The 17,400-nt window shown below is 40.9% G+C and overlaps 1 protein-coding gene across 1 annotated transcript in view; it reads left to right on the top strand.

The window, feature by feature from the left end:
- Window positions 1-5,943, top strand: part of neurl1aa (neuralized E3 ubiquitin protein ligase 1Aa) — a 34,086-nt gene extending 28,143 nt beyond the window's left edge. The window contains exons 5-6 of the mRNA XM_061274977.1: window positions 2,711-2,860; window positions 3,272-5,943. Of these exons, the coding sequence (XP_061130961.1) occupies window positions 2,711-2,860; window positions 3,272-3,513 (392 nt within the window). The 3' untranslated portion in view covers window positions 3,514-5,943. The remainder of the gene's footprint in view (window positions 1-2,710; window positions 2,861-3,271) is intronic.
- The last annotated feature ends 11,457 nt before the right edge of the window (window positions 5,944-17,400 follow it).

Below are 17,400 nucleotides of genomic sequence, written 5' to 3'. Positions count from 1 at the left end.
TCCATTTCATACTTATGTTATGACCATAAAATGTTGGCCTAAATTCAGCAAAATAAAAGCCACAAAAATCCTGACTAAGCAATTGAGTCTGGTGGGTAGTCTCTTATTAAACGCATTTTCGAGGGGGGGGGGGGGCAAACCTGAGCTAATCCGCAGCAAAATGAAACAATCATTCAGTGGATATGACATTGGAAAAAAAAATTCCCGTCTTTTGAAATATATGCTTCCAGTGCTGTCCGCTGCTGGGGTTTTCATGACTGTGTTAAGTTATTTGAAATTAGTTATTTAAAACTGATTTGGTGCCAAAAGATGTTAACAAACGTGCCTCCATGTCTGCCACATACCATTTTGAATAAGGATGGCCTTCTGTCACCAAAGAGTGACGTTGCGCACAAAGGGTACGTTCACAACACATAAATGAATTCGATTGGACGGTTCGTTTTGAACTGACGCAGCCGCGGTGAATGGCATGCTCTCCAGACCCATCTTACAAGTGAATGTGGCTTGCCAGACTAATCACTCACAGCCAACATCTTCACCCAACTGTTAACATTATGGCTGAGTATAATAGGACATTTCTGCACAGCTGATTTTTTTGCTGTGCATTTCAGAAACAAAATCACTCAACAAATAAACAGAAAAAGAATACAGTAGGTCTCTTTACCAGCTTCCATCCTGGAATCCTCAAGTGTAATTTTTCTACATTCTTTACATTCCATCATGGAACATTTCTCGTCTGATGCTGATGTATTGCTTTGTGTTGACAGGAGAGCAATGAAAATTTCAATTAAATTGAACAAAGGCCAGATTGAGGGTTGTTAAAGATGGTTCTGTGTAGGAGGGCAAGATAATGCATTCATTACAAAGACTTGAAGTAAAGTCATGTTCTGTGTTCCTAATGTAGGCAGATAAACACTGTTCTGTTTTGATTTCCCCCCAATTTTGGGCAAAAATAGCATTAACGGAGAAAAGATAGAACCAAAGCCTTGTTAACACCTAAAGAAGAAAAAAGGCTACAATGGGCTAAATAAAAGCAATTGTTGGGTGGAATGAGGAAAATGTGGAGAAAGTCAAAACTTTGGATGCGAGGAAACATTTCTTAGCTGATTTCACCGGTCAGTTTAATCTTGGCACTTAAACAGAGGTGGGGTTGTACGCAGCAGACTCTCTGAGCTCAGATGCGCTAGAATAGATGGAACTGCTTGCTTGCCTACCTGAGGATTAATAGGAGCTGGACAGAAGGTACTACAAGGATTCCAGGAGGCTTGTGTGCTACCTACAAGGCCTTAAAAATGTTGCTGATGATGTAAAACAGTAGCTATCAATTGGTAAACTAAACCAGTCACAGATGTTTGTTATTTTATTGGCCAGTTTTTATTGGCCTGCAGCAAATTCTGAAAACATAATTGAATATGGCCCGCACAAGAAGCTTGAGCTCAACTTTGTTGCAGCGTTCGACGTCCCATTAGCACCCCCCCCCCCCCCCCCCCACACCTGAAGAGAAGCAAGCGCGCAGCGTTCAACGTCCCATTAGCAACCCCTCCCCCAACTAACCACCCCCCCCCCCGGATGAGAACCGAGCGCGCAGCGTTCAACGTCCCATTAGCAACCCTCCCCGGAAGTCAACCGAAAAATATTATTGGCACCCGGGCCCCTTCACGTTACTAAATATGGCCCTCCTTGAAAATAGTTTGGACACCTGTATTGTAAGGCTGTCCGTGGTACGTGTGCATGTACGTGCGGCCATTTTGATAGTGAAGGAGTGTGTGCTTTCAATGACTTGGAAAGAATCAGCCTCTCAGTGTCCGACTTATTACACATCAGGTGTTGATGTATGCGTGCGTCCATTTTGATAGTGGAATGTGTGCTTTTGGAAAGAATCTGCCTCTCAGTGTTCGACTCATGACATGTCAGGTGGTGACGTAAATTCGAGGCTTTCAGACAGCTGTTTTTCAGATCCTCCCAGCACATGCCACCACGCCTTTTTGTGACACATGCCATGCTTCAGATTCTTTTATCATTTCTTTGCGGCTTTCAAAGCCAGTGTGCGTGTCTCACATTATTAATTTACCCTTCTCAGGCAGTTCTGCAACACCATGAGAAATGTTCATAATCTTGCTCAATAATACTCTCGGGGAAGGAATGAGAGACAAGCAATAATTCCTGAACCATTCCAGCCCGGGTGTGTCCTGGTCAAGCCTCGATGAATAAATTAGGAAAATATATTTCCTTTCCTGATGTCTACCAGGAAATAGAGCACATCAGGGCCTTGAAAAAAAAAAAAAAAAGAAATCTGTCATAACAGATGTTCTTCTTTTCTTACTGGCAACCTGCTCTTTTTCCTCAAGTGGCTACTGCAGTATTAAATGCTGGGATGCTTTTGACCTTCACTGGCCTCACACATTGCTTGTCATTCATCTATTGACAGTTGACAGGGGTGGGAGTGCACTAATGATCTGTCTGGAGTTGACTCAAGGTTTAGTGTCACGCTCAAGGACAGTTTTGACACATTGGAGGAGGAGATGAAGGTCAATTCTCCTACCTGAGTGATCAAGGCTCTCCTTTGTATTGCATCACACATTTTGCCAACAGCAACAAGTCAGTGTGAAGCAGAAGCTGGATGACACATTTTTCTTTAGTAATTTTACGGGGACCTGGACACTTAGCTGATATTGACACTCTCTTGTCCTGCTCCTTTTATCTTCTGTAGGCTCCACTCATGTCGGAGAGAGACGGGCCGGGTCGAACCCCAGTTCGCCTGCTTCGTCACCACACACTCCAAGTGACCTGTGCAGCGGCAGCTCAGATCCCGTCCTCAACCGAGGCATGTGCTCGGCTTCTTACTGCAGCTCAGCGGGGGGTAAGTCTATCTGTATGGCCACTACAGAAGCAGGGAGTCAATCAGCCCTCAGGGGACTGGATTGAATTCAGTACGAAATAGTGAGCGCATGACATCATCTTGTCGTGTGAAACAATTGGACATGCACTTCACAGGCAGCAGAGGGGCTGCTTGCAGCCAGATGTAGCAATATATGGTTCTTGTATGTAACCTCCAAACTCCAGTCAAATTTATTTTTCAAATCAATTGTAGAGGTGTGTAAAAGCAAGAAAACGTCATTTGTCGTTGTCCTATACTTCCAGATTATACTTTGTAACAGTAAATTATTTTTGTTGTTATTTTTTTGTATTGGCAGCATTTTTGAGGATCTCCTACTATACTGGCATTGAGCTTACCATGCGCTCTAACAAAATATTTCTACTCTTTGTTCAGGAACAAGTCCTAATTCTCCAGTCAGCCTGCCTAAATCACCTACGTTCCCATCGGACCGCGGGCCTCGCTCTGACGAGTGCTCAATCTGTTACGAGAACACAGTGGACACTGTCATTTATGTGTGTGGACACATGTGTCTTTGTTATAACTGTGGCCTGAAGCTCAAGAAAATGTCCAACGCATGCTGTCCCATCTGCAGAAGACAGATCAAAGACATCATCAAAACCTACCGAAGTACATAAGAGCACATGGTGGAAGCGCAAACTGCCAGAGATGAGGGAAGGGTTCAAGGGGAATTCTTGATACTTTTGATAATCTATTACACTTTCTGTTGCTTGAGTCTGCAACAATACTCATTCAGGTACACTACTGCTGACACGTGGTCTCATGCAGAAGTCAACAGATACAGTACATGCCACAACTGTTAACCCCCCACCCCCTCAGGAGACTTCATAATAGAAGGCAACTACTAAAACAATTTCATCCAAGATTGCATTTGTTGAGCTGTGCTGCCACGATGCAGGGACTGTGCCGAAACCGCCCCCCCCCAACCCCCTTGGGCTGAATGTTTCAACAAATCTTTTAAGGACGCGGCACAGAACTCAGTCAACCGCATGTGTACATTCTGTCTGACTGAGCCAGTGGAAACAAGCACACTCACGTTTCATATAAGTCATCTTGCTATCTCACAACTCGAGTTTATACTTGGAGATAGATGAGTCGGGCTCCAGCAACGCACTGATGAAATGATGACTCATTGGTGCTGCTAATCAGTGGTGACATGTTTAGGAGCGGTGCTGACTGTAATAAGGACTCTTGTACTCATTTTATCTACTGTATCTTTATGATAGTTCTACGTACTTCAGATGTTGGTGGTAAGTATGTTGTGCTAGCTAGCTGCTTGCTCTACAATGTGGTGTGTTGCACTGAAATTGGCATCTTCACGGAAATGCCCCATTCGCGTGAGACGGTTAAAGAACGCTCATAGGTTTAAGACTCCCCAGCTCACAATTCTTAAAAAAAACACAACAGGGAGTGGATTCTCAGGGCCAATATTTTTTTAAGGGGGTTTATTTGTAAGACGTAAAGACTCTTTTCCCAAACTCCAGTCATAACTGCCTGATGCACTGTGAGTAATCCTGACATTCACATCTCCTTAAAAATAGCTCTGTACGAACATGTGAAGTCGGGGGATTGTTGCCATGGTATCAGAAGGCAGTACAGTTACGACACAGCGGCCTTAACCAGCGTTTTTTTACAAACCGATGTTTCTGCAAGAAGGAAAATTACCAAAAAAATACTCTTGTGTGACTCAAAGCAGTCACATTTTATACTCAGTGGAGGAAAAAGAGCACACAAAATGTTAATTATTTTTATAAATACGCAGAAGTTCCCATATTATATTAACATATCTTCTTATCTTTGTGACAGGTTTTCACCAGCAGCAAAGAGCCTTTATAGAAATTAAGTTATTGAATGATACCTCTCCCACACTCTCATTCCAATGTATTCTTCGCAAATCATTTAAATGGGGCTCAAAGCTTTGCTGCTATTGTATTTGCCAGCTGTCCTTTTCAGGTAAATGCTGACAATGGTTAGCTCGGTTTCACACGTCCCTCCACAGTCCGTGCTACTGCTTGAAGTGTTGAATCACATTTGAATGTTAATTTATGTATTTAGAATAAATTATTGTATTTTTTAACGTTGTGGTCAAGTTAAAAACAGTCTGTTACTTCTAGGATTGTTTAGATTGACCCCCTTCCTATCATTTTTGGGATTAATAGTTTTGGTATTAGTCTGTTTTCTTGATCTCAACATTTAAATGTATTCTAGTTTTGTAATAGTACAAATGGTTTGTTGTACTTTGCTGAATTGTTGTTCAGAGTTGCAGGATATAAATTTGTAGGTTTGTTACAATCTCATCCTTTTTTTCTCTGCAATATATTGTGCATAAACTGACTTTACAGTTGAGTCCATCCCACATAGAGCTCTTATTTTGTGTTAAAGACATCACTGTGTATCACTTGTTTGCTGGAGATAACTGTCACGTCAAGCAATTGATTGTAAATCTGCAATTGTTCAGGCCCTCATTTCAGTCATGGCATGTTTGGTATTGTTCGCTGTGACCAAATCTACACTTTAGTAGATTCATCTGCATTGCTTTCAATGTATCAAGACGTCATGCTTTTTGGCACTTTTTTTTGGCTTTTTCTCAACTATTTACGTTTGTACATATTCAAAATGTTCAAATGGCTCCTTGAATGTTACTGACCCTATAATGTGGTTATCCCATCACTCATGTGAGGGCTCTGATTTTGCTTTCTTTTTTTAAATTCTGTTTGGCGTGTTGCAGTTCTTATAATGCTACTGTATGACTGTGTGTGTGTGTGTGTGCGTGTGTGTGTGTGTGTGTGTGTGTGTGCATTACACCACAACTAAATTGTTGCTATGGATTTTGTGTCATGTGTGACTGATCTGTTTACCTCATGTAAAGTTCAGGACCAACAATAGACGAGCACTTATGAATGTGCATTTTTATCCCTCTCAGTTTTGCCATAGTTGTGACAAGAGCAACATTCTGAAGTAATTGGTTAGCTTCTTTTTTCTTTCAACTCAGTTCAATGTATTGGGTGAAATTGTTCAATAAACTTTCCATATGTGCTTGTGGAAAATGTTGGGTTTGTTTGTCGGAGACGTATTGTAGTGGTATTGAATTGCATTGTATTAGACCTTTTCATAGGGCGGCTCGGTGGGGCACTGGGTAGCACGTCCGCCTCACAGTTAGGAGGGTGCAGGTCCGCTTCCACCTCCGGCCCGCCCTGTGTGGAGTTTGCATGTTCTCCCCGGGCCCGCGTGGGTTTTCTCCGGGCACTCCGGTTTCCTCCCACATCCCATAAACATGCTTGGTAGGCCGATTGAGCACTCCAAATTGTTCCTAGGTGCGAGTGAAAATGGTTGTTTGTCTCTGTGTGCCCTGCGATTGGTTGGCAACCGGTTCAGGGTGTCCCCCGCCTACTGCCCGATGACGGCTGGGAGAGGCTCCAGCACGCCCGCGACTCCCGTGAGGACTAAGCGGTACAGAAAATGGATGGATGGACGGATAGACCTTTTCATGAAATTTTTACATTACAATGGAGTGCAAATATTTTACAGTCCATGCCATCTATTCTTCTATTGGCTAATCTTTAAAGTTCACTTTCAGCGACTTCTAAAGCCTATCCTTGTTGACTTTACGCAAAAAAACAAAACAAAAAACAGCCCATTGCATGGTTCACCAAAACAATCATTCCCACTTGTATTCATACACCCACTGGAATTGGAACTGAACCGAGGAACAAAGCACTATTGAAAGGGACTCTGCTTTAGCAAACCAAGAGATTTGAGATTTAAAATAGTCTTTGGTTTTTCACTTGTATGGTGCTTTTTCACCCACAGGCCCCTCAAAGCGCTTCACACTGGGGTTCAGTATCTTGCGCAAGGACACTCTAATAGTCACAAGGGCCAGGGATCAAATCCACAGCCTCTGGGTTGGGAGACAACCCACTCTACCACTGAGCCATGCCGCCCCCAACAGATATATCATTGTCCTTAGTGAAAGAAATTTTGGGATGGCCCCGTTCTGTTCCAACATGACTGTGTACGAGCACACAAAGCAAGTTTGATAAAGACAGGGATGAGAGACCGGTGTGGAGGAACTGGACTGGCTTGCAATGAGTCCTGACCTCACACCTACTCACACCTTTGCTATCTGTCTGTTCACCTCACCACATTAATTGACAGGCCTTGCAACAAACTGTCCAACTTTGCCTGAAGGTCCTCTCCGGCAGCTGCAGGACTGCTTTGCCAAATCTCATTGGGATTTATGCCCGCCACGACTTCCAAGAGCATGTTGATAATGTTCTGGCTTCCATCAAATAGTCCATTGACAGTTAATAGTGAAAGGGTCAGAGATTTTCCAAACCAGAAACCCTGGATGAACAGGACAGTGTCTCTTTTAGAAAGCCACAACACCACTTTCAAGTGAAGGGACAAGTATTGTCCTCCGTACATCTTGACATACCGTAATTTTCGGACTATAAATCGCTCCGGAGTATAAATCGCACCAGCCATAAAATGCCCAAAAATGTGAAAAAAAACATATATAAGTCGCGTTTTGGGGGGCAATTTATTCGAGAAAATCCAACACCAAGGACAGACATGAACGAGCAACAACAGGCTAAACGATACGGTATGCTAACGTGACAAACACAAACGAGGAGCTGAGAACGGGCCTGACGTAACATTCAGTTATTTAAAAAAAACTATTACATAAATAACAGGTTTATAAAACCATCTGTGTCACTCCAATTCATTAAATTCATCGATCGTCCTTTGTCAACAATGCCGTGTGCCGCGCCGCAGTTCAAATTATTCCACAGGCCCATACAACGATATATAAACTATATTTTAAATAACTATCACATAAACAACAATATTATCAAACCATTTGTGTCACTCCAAATCATTAAATCCATCGATCAAATTTCTCGTCCTTTATGTCATCCTGGTGACAGAGGTCATGTCCAGAGAATATGGCGCTTTAAAGTGCTAATTACTTTATTTGATTTTTTCTCTCTATTTTTCATGTTTTGAATATGTTCAAGATAAAGATATCAAAGCATGTGAAGTGATCAACTATACTAAAAATAACATGTGATGTGGTCAACTATACTTGTAAGTGATGTGTTCATGATCAAGTAAAGATTTGTGAAAAAAAACATAGTCGCTCCTGAGTATAAGTCGCCCCCCCACCCAAACTATGAAAAAAAACGCGACTTAATAGTCCGAAAATTACGGTAATAAGATGTGTGTTACGTTCTATTCTAAAGCCTCTGAGCCATAGCAGCAAATGGCATCAAAGTTGTTGGTTAGAAGGAAGCAGCAGTAATGTTGAAAAGTACAACTGACCTACTTCAAAACTTAACACTCAACATGAGGAACTGATTTTTGACAGTCTGACTGTCTATTACTAAGTTTAGGAATATGAATAATCTTGTGAAAAGAATCACAAGACAAGGATAAAAGGGTCCTGAGAAATTAAAATTTTAAACCGTTCAATTTTTAATATAGAAATCTAAGCACTCATGAAAAGCTAAGGGAAGTCAGCGGGAAGGTCGTGAAACCTGAACTGGTTCAAGAGAGACATCTATAGTTCATCAATTGACATGGGCTCGGTTGTAAATGGTACTACAAAAATATAAATGCAGCACATTTGCTCCCATTGTTCATGCAATGAAATCGAACATCTAAGACTTTTAATACATACGTAAAAAAAACAATGTCCCTCAAACATTGATCACAAATTTGTCCAAATCTAGGTTGTGAGCAAGACTGTTGTGCCTGCAGGCTTGCGAAATAATGGAATACATGTGCGGGTGTTACATATTCACAATTCAGAATACAAGTTCAAAAAATGGCACACGCACGCCCTGAGAGCCCGTTACCGGAATTTTGCAGGATTATATTTTCCACGCGTGAACAGAGTGGTGCTATTTATTTGAGCCTCAGCGGAAGAAATGGATAAATTGTAACAATTGTCGAAAGTGGTAAAGTCAAATACAGTATTCACTATTGGGTTACTACTCAGTGAAGGACCGATTCGTCATAAATAACATTTGCACGCGCTCAGTACAGTGGTGCACACTCTCACACGCACGCCCTGAGAGACACTACCTGTCACTGCCTCAGCCTCCATGATTCTCGTCTCCCGTTGTTATTTGCACAAAAAAATGATCCAAATGTATAGGAAACACACCCAAATTGCATTGAAAGCATAGACCACAGGACAGATATTATATTATGTTTTATTATATTATTCATTTTTTAACAACTTATGGTGACAGCTGAGGAAACCATGTTGAGCCCTTTACCGCCCCTGGTGGCAAGGTACTGCCTCACCTGCCTCCTATGAGTGCACGTGCCTGCTCCCACCAATACACGGGAGGGGGATAAGGGGGGGATAAGGGGGTGTATAGTATTTATATTGATTTTTTTTCTGATTTAAAAACAACAACAACAACATAATTGATCTACCGGCTGGATGATCTATTCAATACAGGGGTTCCCAAACGTTTTGCAAAGAGGGGCAGATATGGCGAAGTGAACATGTGCAGAGGGTAATCATTCTGCATCCAATTGTTTTTGATTTTCATTGCCTTCTTTATCAGGCACCTTGTTGTCGTTTGCATGCTTTGTCTGGTTGTGCCTCTTGACATTAAAGTCCTTGAAAACAGAGTCTTTTTAAACTATGGGCAAACACAGATGTTTTGTATTTCAGGTGTGTATGGAGAGGCACACTGCGCTCAGAGCACATTTCTGAAGGCACCTGAGGGCGCCGCCACAGGGCTGCTTCCATCCGGTGAAATATAAAATAGCCTTTTTTTTCTACAGTCTTCAATAGTGCTGAAGGGCCACACATTATTAATGTTATGCCAGAGGCTGCGGGCTGGTAAAAATTTGAACATGACCCGAATTTTCTTTGGGCATGCCTGATTTCACGGCAGGATCTGAAACAGTCATAATACTGATCCCAACCCAAAGGCTCAAAGGGTTACATGTAAACCCGGACTGACCATAGAGAGAACCGGGAGAATTCCCGAAGCGCCGTTTTAGGATTGGCCTGCGTCTCTGTTTTGTTTAGTTTTATTTATTTATTTATTTATTATTACCGTGTTTTTCCATGCATAATGCGCAAAATTTAACTAATTTATTGTCCTAAAATCTGGGGTGCGCATTATGCATGGGTACAACAATTTCTGAAGAAAACCTCCCTTGAAATAAAACTTGAAATCACACCTTTCTTCTTGTTTGTTGTCAATCGCGCATCGCATTCGGCCATCCTGCCCAACACACTTAGTCAGTAAAATTCACAATTGACGACACATCGTTTAATCGATGGTGCAATCCTTGATAGTGTGTTATTGTCAAATATTGTTTGTTTTTTAATCTCCATCGCAGACCGGATATCATACGGAGGCCGCCATGACAGTATGCGCATCCGTTCTGCGCAAGACACGTCAGCTATATAAAGAGCGAGAGTTCAGTTCTCTACCTATTAGTTTCAATTCACAGTTTAATTAGCAGTTTCAATCAGCAAATAACAAAATGCGTATTACAGGTAATATTTTATTTCACAACACTTTGCCTTGTTCCTTTCTTCTCTGCTGTTCACTGCTCCATACGAACACAATGCTCTCGTATCAGACGCTTGCTCGATCACCTGCTCGTTTGCTGTCACAATGTACCCTACACAAATCCGAAACATTTCTTTGCTATCGAGTTTGCTAGCGCATGCGCAGTGATACTGACCGGAGAATAACATCCGGTTGTTCCCAAAGATGATCTTTTTTCTGAAAAAAATTTACGTTTACGGACTTAAGTAAGAGTCAAAATTTGGGTGCGTATTATACATGGGTACAGGCTTTTTTCCAGCATCGACATGCCATTTTTAGGGTGCGTATTATGCACGGGGTCGCATTTTGCATGGAAAAACACGGTATTTTAAGTCTGTCGTAGCGGCGGCGCGCCTATCAGAGAGACAGGCCAGGCCCCTCAGGCCAGGAGCATGTTAGGAGTGAAAGACGATTGGTTTATATCAATTAACACCCGCCCCCACAGTCCGTATCAACCACACAGAGCGCGGGTGGAGGAAGGGGTGTGTTACGTATGTCAGGTGCCGGCTGCTGTGGTGTTTAGCTTGCGAGCAGTGCAAGTGAAGATAATGGACTTCGAACGTGGTAAAAAGAAGACGAAAGTCGGTGCGGAGTGGGATAAAAAAAGAAAGGCGCTCGTGGAGGACGCAGCCAAATGCAGAAAAGTTATGGATTTATTCAGCCAGATATACTAGTACAAATAACAAGGTCATGCCTTAGCTGAAAAAGAAATTCCAACCTTGAAAGATTCTAAACACTCACACGCAAATTTAACATATTTTTCATATTTGAAGAAGAAAAAAATAAGCCTTCACTCTTGCATTCTGTGGTGCAGTGAACCCTGGGTTTCTGACCCCTTGCCTATATTTTAAAGCCTGTGGTGGCTTTCTTCAAGCACCCTTCTTCTGCAGTGTGGGTGCAAAGTTGAAACACTATATCAAAGCTAAAAAGTATGCAGAGCTGCACAGCTTTGTTGAAGATGATTAGTGTAGGCTATAGCTTCTAGCTTCCAATAACGCTGGTCAACAGCACATTTCTTTAGTGATAACACCTCTCAATACGTACAATTACATGCAGTAGAATGATACTATTCATGCATCACCTCCTTAATTATGGATTCCAAGAGATTGTTCATCTTCACTCATCACCCACTGTATCTTCATATACATATGTATCTCCCTATCCTGACAAACAGAATGTACTCAAGCTACAACAAAGTCAAATGTCCCCATAATGCAAATATATTCACAAAATATATGAATGCAACATGAATCCTTCTGATCTGTTAGAACATGCCCACCCCAACAAACAAACAATAAACAACCATCCAAGATAACATATTTAATATTTTTGACGAAATGCAAGATACAATGTAAACATATACAAGATACAAAAATGGCAAAGGACCCGTCAAAATGAGATGGTATATAAGAAAGGCATTTTCCAAAAGGATTGCTCTAGTGCAGAATGTTTCAAACCACAAGGGGACACTGTTTGCTTTGGTTTTATTTTAGCCTTCGTTTGAAGGATACAAGAGTCTCATAAAACAAATCAAGGTTGTTGTCTTGTCACCTAATGACTCACTAATGGATTATTCATTGACATTTACAAATACATTTTGTTTTCAGCCAACGTTTTTGAGTTTCCAAGCATTTATAGTTTAAAACAATCCCTAAGTACCTAATGATTTCAACAAAAGGGTGGTTGTTGTTATGTTAACTTGTATGCTAGATCCTGTCATCATAATTTACAATAAAAAAAAATCCTCAGAAAATTGTTAATCTACGATTGCCACTGTAGTCTTGGTCAATGACCGATGAGGCAAAATTAATTGTGATAATTCGTTGTAGTCCTGCAGTCCCACCTTGCGGCGTTTCCTTGTATGTTTGAATCGCACGTTTATTCTGCTGCTGCTGTTTTTTTTATTATATATTTTTATGTTTTAAGGTATTAGGGCTGAAGGGTTTGAAGGGGAAAAAAAACATGTATTGCTATTTTTCTGACAGATATAGAAATTTTGATTCGATTTGCGATGTTGAAATCAATCTTAAGCTTTCACTACTGACAATGTGCGTTAATACAGACGTAAAAGAACATTATACCATTAGAAATATTAAAATCTGACTTCAAATAGACTCCACGCTATGGCCTGAAATTCATATAGTATTGATTCTTTTGGTACAGTAAAAGTGAATATAAAATTCATGATGGGAGTATTTCTGTGTTTACATGCGAAAAGGTAAATATTTCCTGTGGGTCTGCATAGATCTCAAAACACAATTTTCCAGGGGGACCCTACGCAACAATATGTCATGCCACCTCCCCAAGACAGAAAATTTGACTGACTCAAATTAAGTTTAATATGAAAAACATTAACAATTACTCAGTTTTATATAAACAGTTGCTCTACCATCTATACAAGTGTAAAAATACAACAGGTTAGTAGATAGGTAAATAGAGATAACGAATTAGCTGAACTTAAATTTACCGTATTTCCTCAGTTAATAGACTGCCCCCTAATAGTAGCTTGCCTTTTAGTAACCTGGTGTGAAACCTTTTTTTTTTATATCAATTAATATGTTAGGAAACCAATATGTAAAATTCATTAATGGCAATGGGTAGCCTAACAATAAAAAGAGAGGGATTGCGTTGGCTTGCATACCTGAATGCTGTTCAGTCTTTGCTCATTGTCACGAAGACGCCTCTTTCTTTTTTCATTACCTGATTTAAAATGCCGCGAGATCTTTGCGGCTACGAGTCTACTCTATGAAGACACGCTGCTGCAAGTCACAATACACTGTTTAAACTTGAGTTCCTGCAGATTTGAATAATGCTCAACATTTTAAGATAAAATCATATCTGCAGACTCACAAAGCACCTAAATTAGACAGGTGCAAACACACAAAACTGAAATAGTAAGTAGTATTTTTTGACATAGGCCTCTTTGTTATGGCTGATGTCAGCCGTTAGCAACTCCTCGTGAAAGCGCTACTTGTTGGTGGGGTAATTTATTTGTCACCACCGTGGAGAGCATATCATGTAGCTTTTTGCTGCTGTGCACAGATTTACACATGATATCAATAAAGTCTGCAGCTTATTACTTTGTTAGAATTATTTTGCAAAAGATTTAACATTGGGATTCACCTCTTTATTTTGCACTGTCCTTAGTTCTGAATTTTGACATGTGTACCAACCTTAGGCAAGCTAGCAGTGATGGTTCGAACTCGGGATGTATAGCTGCTCTCTTATTGGTACCAGAGACAGAAGACCACAAGACTATCGTCAATGAAGGGAATCGTTACTGCTGGAATATGCAAGATGCACAGTAAAGATAATTTGGGTGGGGAAATTGGAAGCCAGCCTCGACAGGGCGTGCTTCCTGCTGCACATCTCTTTCCGATGGCCCGCTGGCACCGCAAACAAGTCCGAGTGGAACTGGAAGATTTCACACGAAAATGAATCATGCAAGCTGGGGGAAATTTCCAAAGGCAATGTGCTGATATTTCCCCCCAAAGGTTTACTTGCCCCTTTTTTTGCACAAACAAAAATGTGCAATACTTAAAAAACTTACAAAACACAGCCTTACATGTACTTCTGAACTGCCACATGTATACATAAATGACATATACATAAATAAATAAATAAATACAAAAACTTCCCACATCGTCAGCGCTTCATACAAGACAACACAAGCTTGTCACATCCAAAGATCACTTATACAATTATTCTGCTGAGAGGAAGTGTTGCTGTGTCAACTCCCTTCTTTCCATTCATTATCCCAGATCATTTTATAAAGGAAGTTGGGTTGTGCTGATGGTCTGTATCAGGACAGTTGGAAATGAGACAACAGCTGTTTACATTTACATTTATTCGGATTAAAAGCCTGATCGAAATAGAAATGTTTAATGTACACACCCCATTTGGAATATTCAAATGGTGGTTTAAGCCCATTGATATTTGATCGGTGCACATGAAAACACTTATTCCAACATTTAGGAACAAACTGCCTTGAGCGCATGTCCGTGACATCAGTCTATGCGTTTCTGCCATCGGAAGATGCCAACTCCCACAGTTCTTCCTCACATGCCAAAGAATGTACTGTAATGCCGTGTGCCTTAAAAATCAAATACAAAAGTGGGGTCTGGAGGATTTACTGCAGCTCCATTAGGAAGTGTTAACGCGACATAACACTGTAAACAAGACAAATAAGACATTTAAAGTAGAAATGGACGGAGTGATATTCTGTTGACACGGAAGTTACTACAGCTTCTTCTTCTACTACTATTTCCGGCATAATTGGCCCTTCTGCGCAAGTGATTGTTCCGTACGAAAGTGTGACGCATGAACACGCAAGTCCTATTTTTTTGTGTCCATAAAACAGTGCATCTGATCATAAATTAACCCGAAATCTAATCCGATTGAAGAAATCTTGTTCATTTAAATGCCATTGACATCATGCCAGCGCCACAGAATTAGCTATGCGAATCACTACAGTAGCTACCAAGGAATGCCCTTGATTGCAGATAGTTGACATCTCTATTTCTCTCCTTCTACTGTACCTCCTACTGTACTCGACTGCCATCTTTCAATCTTAACGTCACACCTCAACCATCTTCTACACTGAGCTCAGAACTTTTGTTGTGATTTGTAGAAACTCAACAATGTCTTGGGTCTTCGGCTTCATTCTGAGTACAAATTAATACCGTTTTTTTCCGTGTATAGTGCGCCCCCATGTATAGTACGCACCCCTAACAATGGCATGCTGATGCTGGAAAAAAGCTTGTACCCATGTATAATACGCACCCAATTTTTATGAATTTTTTTTAATTTTTTTTTAAATTTTTATTTATTATTATTATTTTTTTAAGTCCCAAAGATCGTCACACACGCAGGGAGGCAATGGGTCCCATTTTTAAAGTCTTTGGTATGGTCTTAACTAGGCTGGATGTCATTTTTTTTGTTGGCGTTGATTTCTCCGACTGCCCCTAAACGCACCACCGCGCTCCGTGCGCACACGGCGGCTCTGTATGGGAGAGACGTTGAAGAGGAATAAAAACACCCTTGGAAACCAAAACTTGCCCCTCGTCGTGACTCGGAGCCGCAACAAATGTTTCGGATTTGTGTAGGGTACATTGTGACAGACGGCAAACTAGCAGGTGATCGAGCGAGCGTCTGATACAAGAGCATTGCGGTCGTATGGAGCGTGTTTGAAATGAACAGCAGAGACGAAAGGAACAAGGCAAAGTGTTGTGAAATAAAATATTACCTGTAATACGCATTTTGTTATTTGCTGATTGAAACTGCTAATTAAACTGTGAATTGAAACTAATAGGTGGAGAACTGAACTCTCGCTCTTTATATAGCTGACGTGTCTTGCGCAACCGTTCTGCGCATCTGTAATGGCGGCCTCCGTATGACGTCCGGTACGCGATGGAGATTAAAAAACAAACAATATTTGACAATAACACACCATCGAGGATTGCACCATCGCATCAAACGATGTGTCGTCAATTATGAATTTTACTAAGTGTGTTGGGCAGGATGGCTGAATGCGATGCGCGATTGACAACAAACAAGAAGAAAGGTGAGTTTTATTTCGGGGGAGATTTGTCATGTCTCGTCCCCAGTTTTGCTATGTGTCTAGGTTGCCATAGTTTCTGTTCGTGTCACCCCGCTCTTCCTGTGTCACCTCAATCGATGTAACGTGTTTTGTATTTAAGTCCTGTCTGCCCCTCGCTCACCGTTGGATCATTGCATGTGTTACTGTCATTCTGTTCCTGTCTTTGGTAATGTCACCCTGTCTTTTTGTTCCACGACTTTGTCGGTCAGTCCTGTTGTTGGTTTTGTTGTACCATGACTTTATTTAAAAAAAAAAAAAAAAAAAAAAATTATAATTTTTTTTTTCTTTGTACCCATGTATAATACGCACCCCAGATTTTAGGACAATAAATTAGTAAAATATTGCGCACTATACACGGAAAAAAACGGTAAATATCAGTTTTGGATAAACCTTACTACACTGCCAGGGGTGTCCTTTTCTTTGCGAGAGTCTCCATTTTAGAAATGGGCTGGGTGTGTGTGCTGGAAGCATATTTCCGAAAAGCACCTTAAAGTGCAGCCACAGGCTTGCTGTTGCCTTCTGGTGAAATAGATATTTTTTGGGGGGGTACATATTCTCCTGTGGTCAATGGTGCTTCCCAGCCGCATCATATTATAATTTCATGCCAGAAGCTGTGAGTGGGTTAAAAGTTGAACACAGGCCGCATTTGGCACTGTGGGAACATCTTCTTTTCCCTTCACGACCTAATTATTTCATTGACTACTTTTACCAAGGAAATGTTTAAACATGTAACCCTGAAAACTCTTCCTTTTTTGTTTCTGAAGAGCTGTGTTAGAAAACCCTTGAACCCTTATTTACTGAAAGATTAACTGAATTTGGATGCCTGCTACAGGCCACCTTAAATTTGATTAGGTTAAAGACAATTTGAGAGGTGTCGCTGATCATGGCAAATATTTTGCATTCATGACATTTTAGGACCTAGCTTGAACTCAAAATGTGTAATCTATCAAAAGATATTGGACATACTTTGCAAAATAAGTTTTATTTGCCCTCAAAACACTCACTAAAATTTAAATACTTAAAAGGCAAACGTTTTTCTGTTTTAAAATGTGGATTTCATTTGTAGGCCCGGCTACAGCATTCAATAACATAGCTGTTAAGACTGGTTAGTAATAAAACTGTAAATGTCAATGAAGACATCCATGAAGGTGAGGAGCAAACACAGAGAAAAGAGGAGTGGAGACAACATAAATTACGCAAATATCAAAATTCCATTCACGCACAAATATGACAGCTCAGAGGAGGCCCCTGGTGCCACGACTCTCCATCTGTGAAGTAGTCCCGGTTGTCAACAATTTCAACAGCAAAATAAGCTTATG

Source organism: Syngnathus typhle, linkage group LG3 (assembly GCF_033458585.1).
Source record: "Syngnathus typhle isolate RoL2023-S1 ecotype Sweden linkage group LG3, RoL_Styp_1.0, whole genome shotgun sequence".
Lineage (NCBI taxonomy): Eukaryota > Metazoa > Chordata > Actinopteri > Syngnathiformes > Syngnathidae > Syngnathus > Syngnathus typhle.
This window is presented reverse-complemented; position numbering and strand designations above follow the sequence as displayed.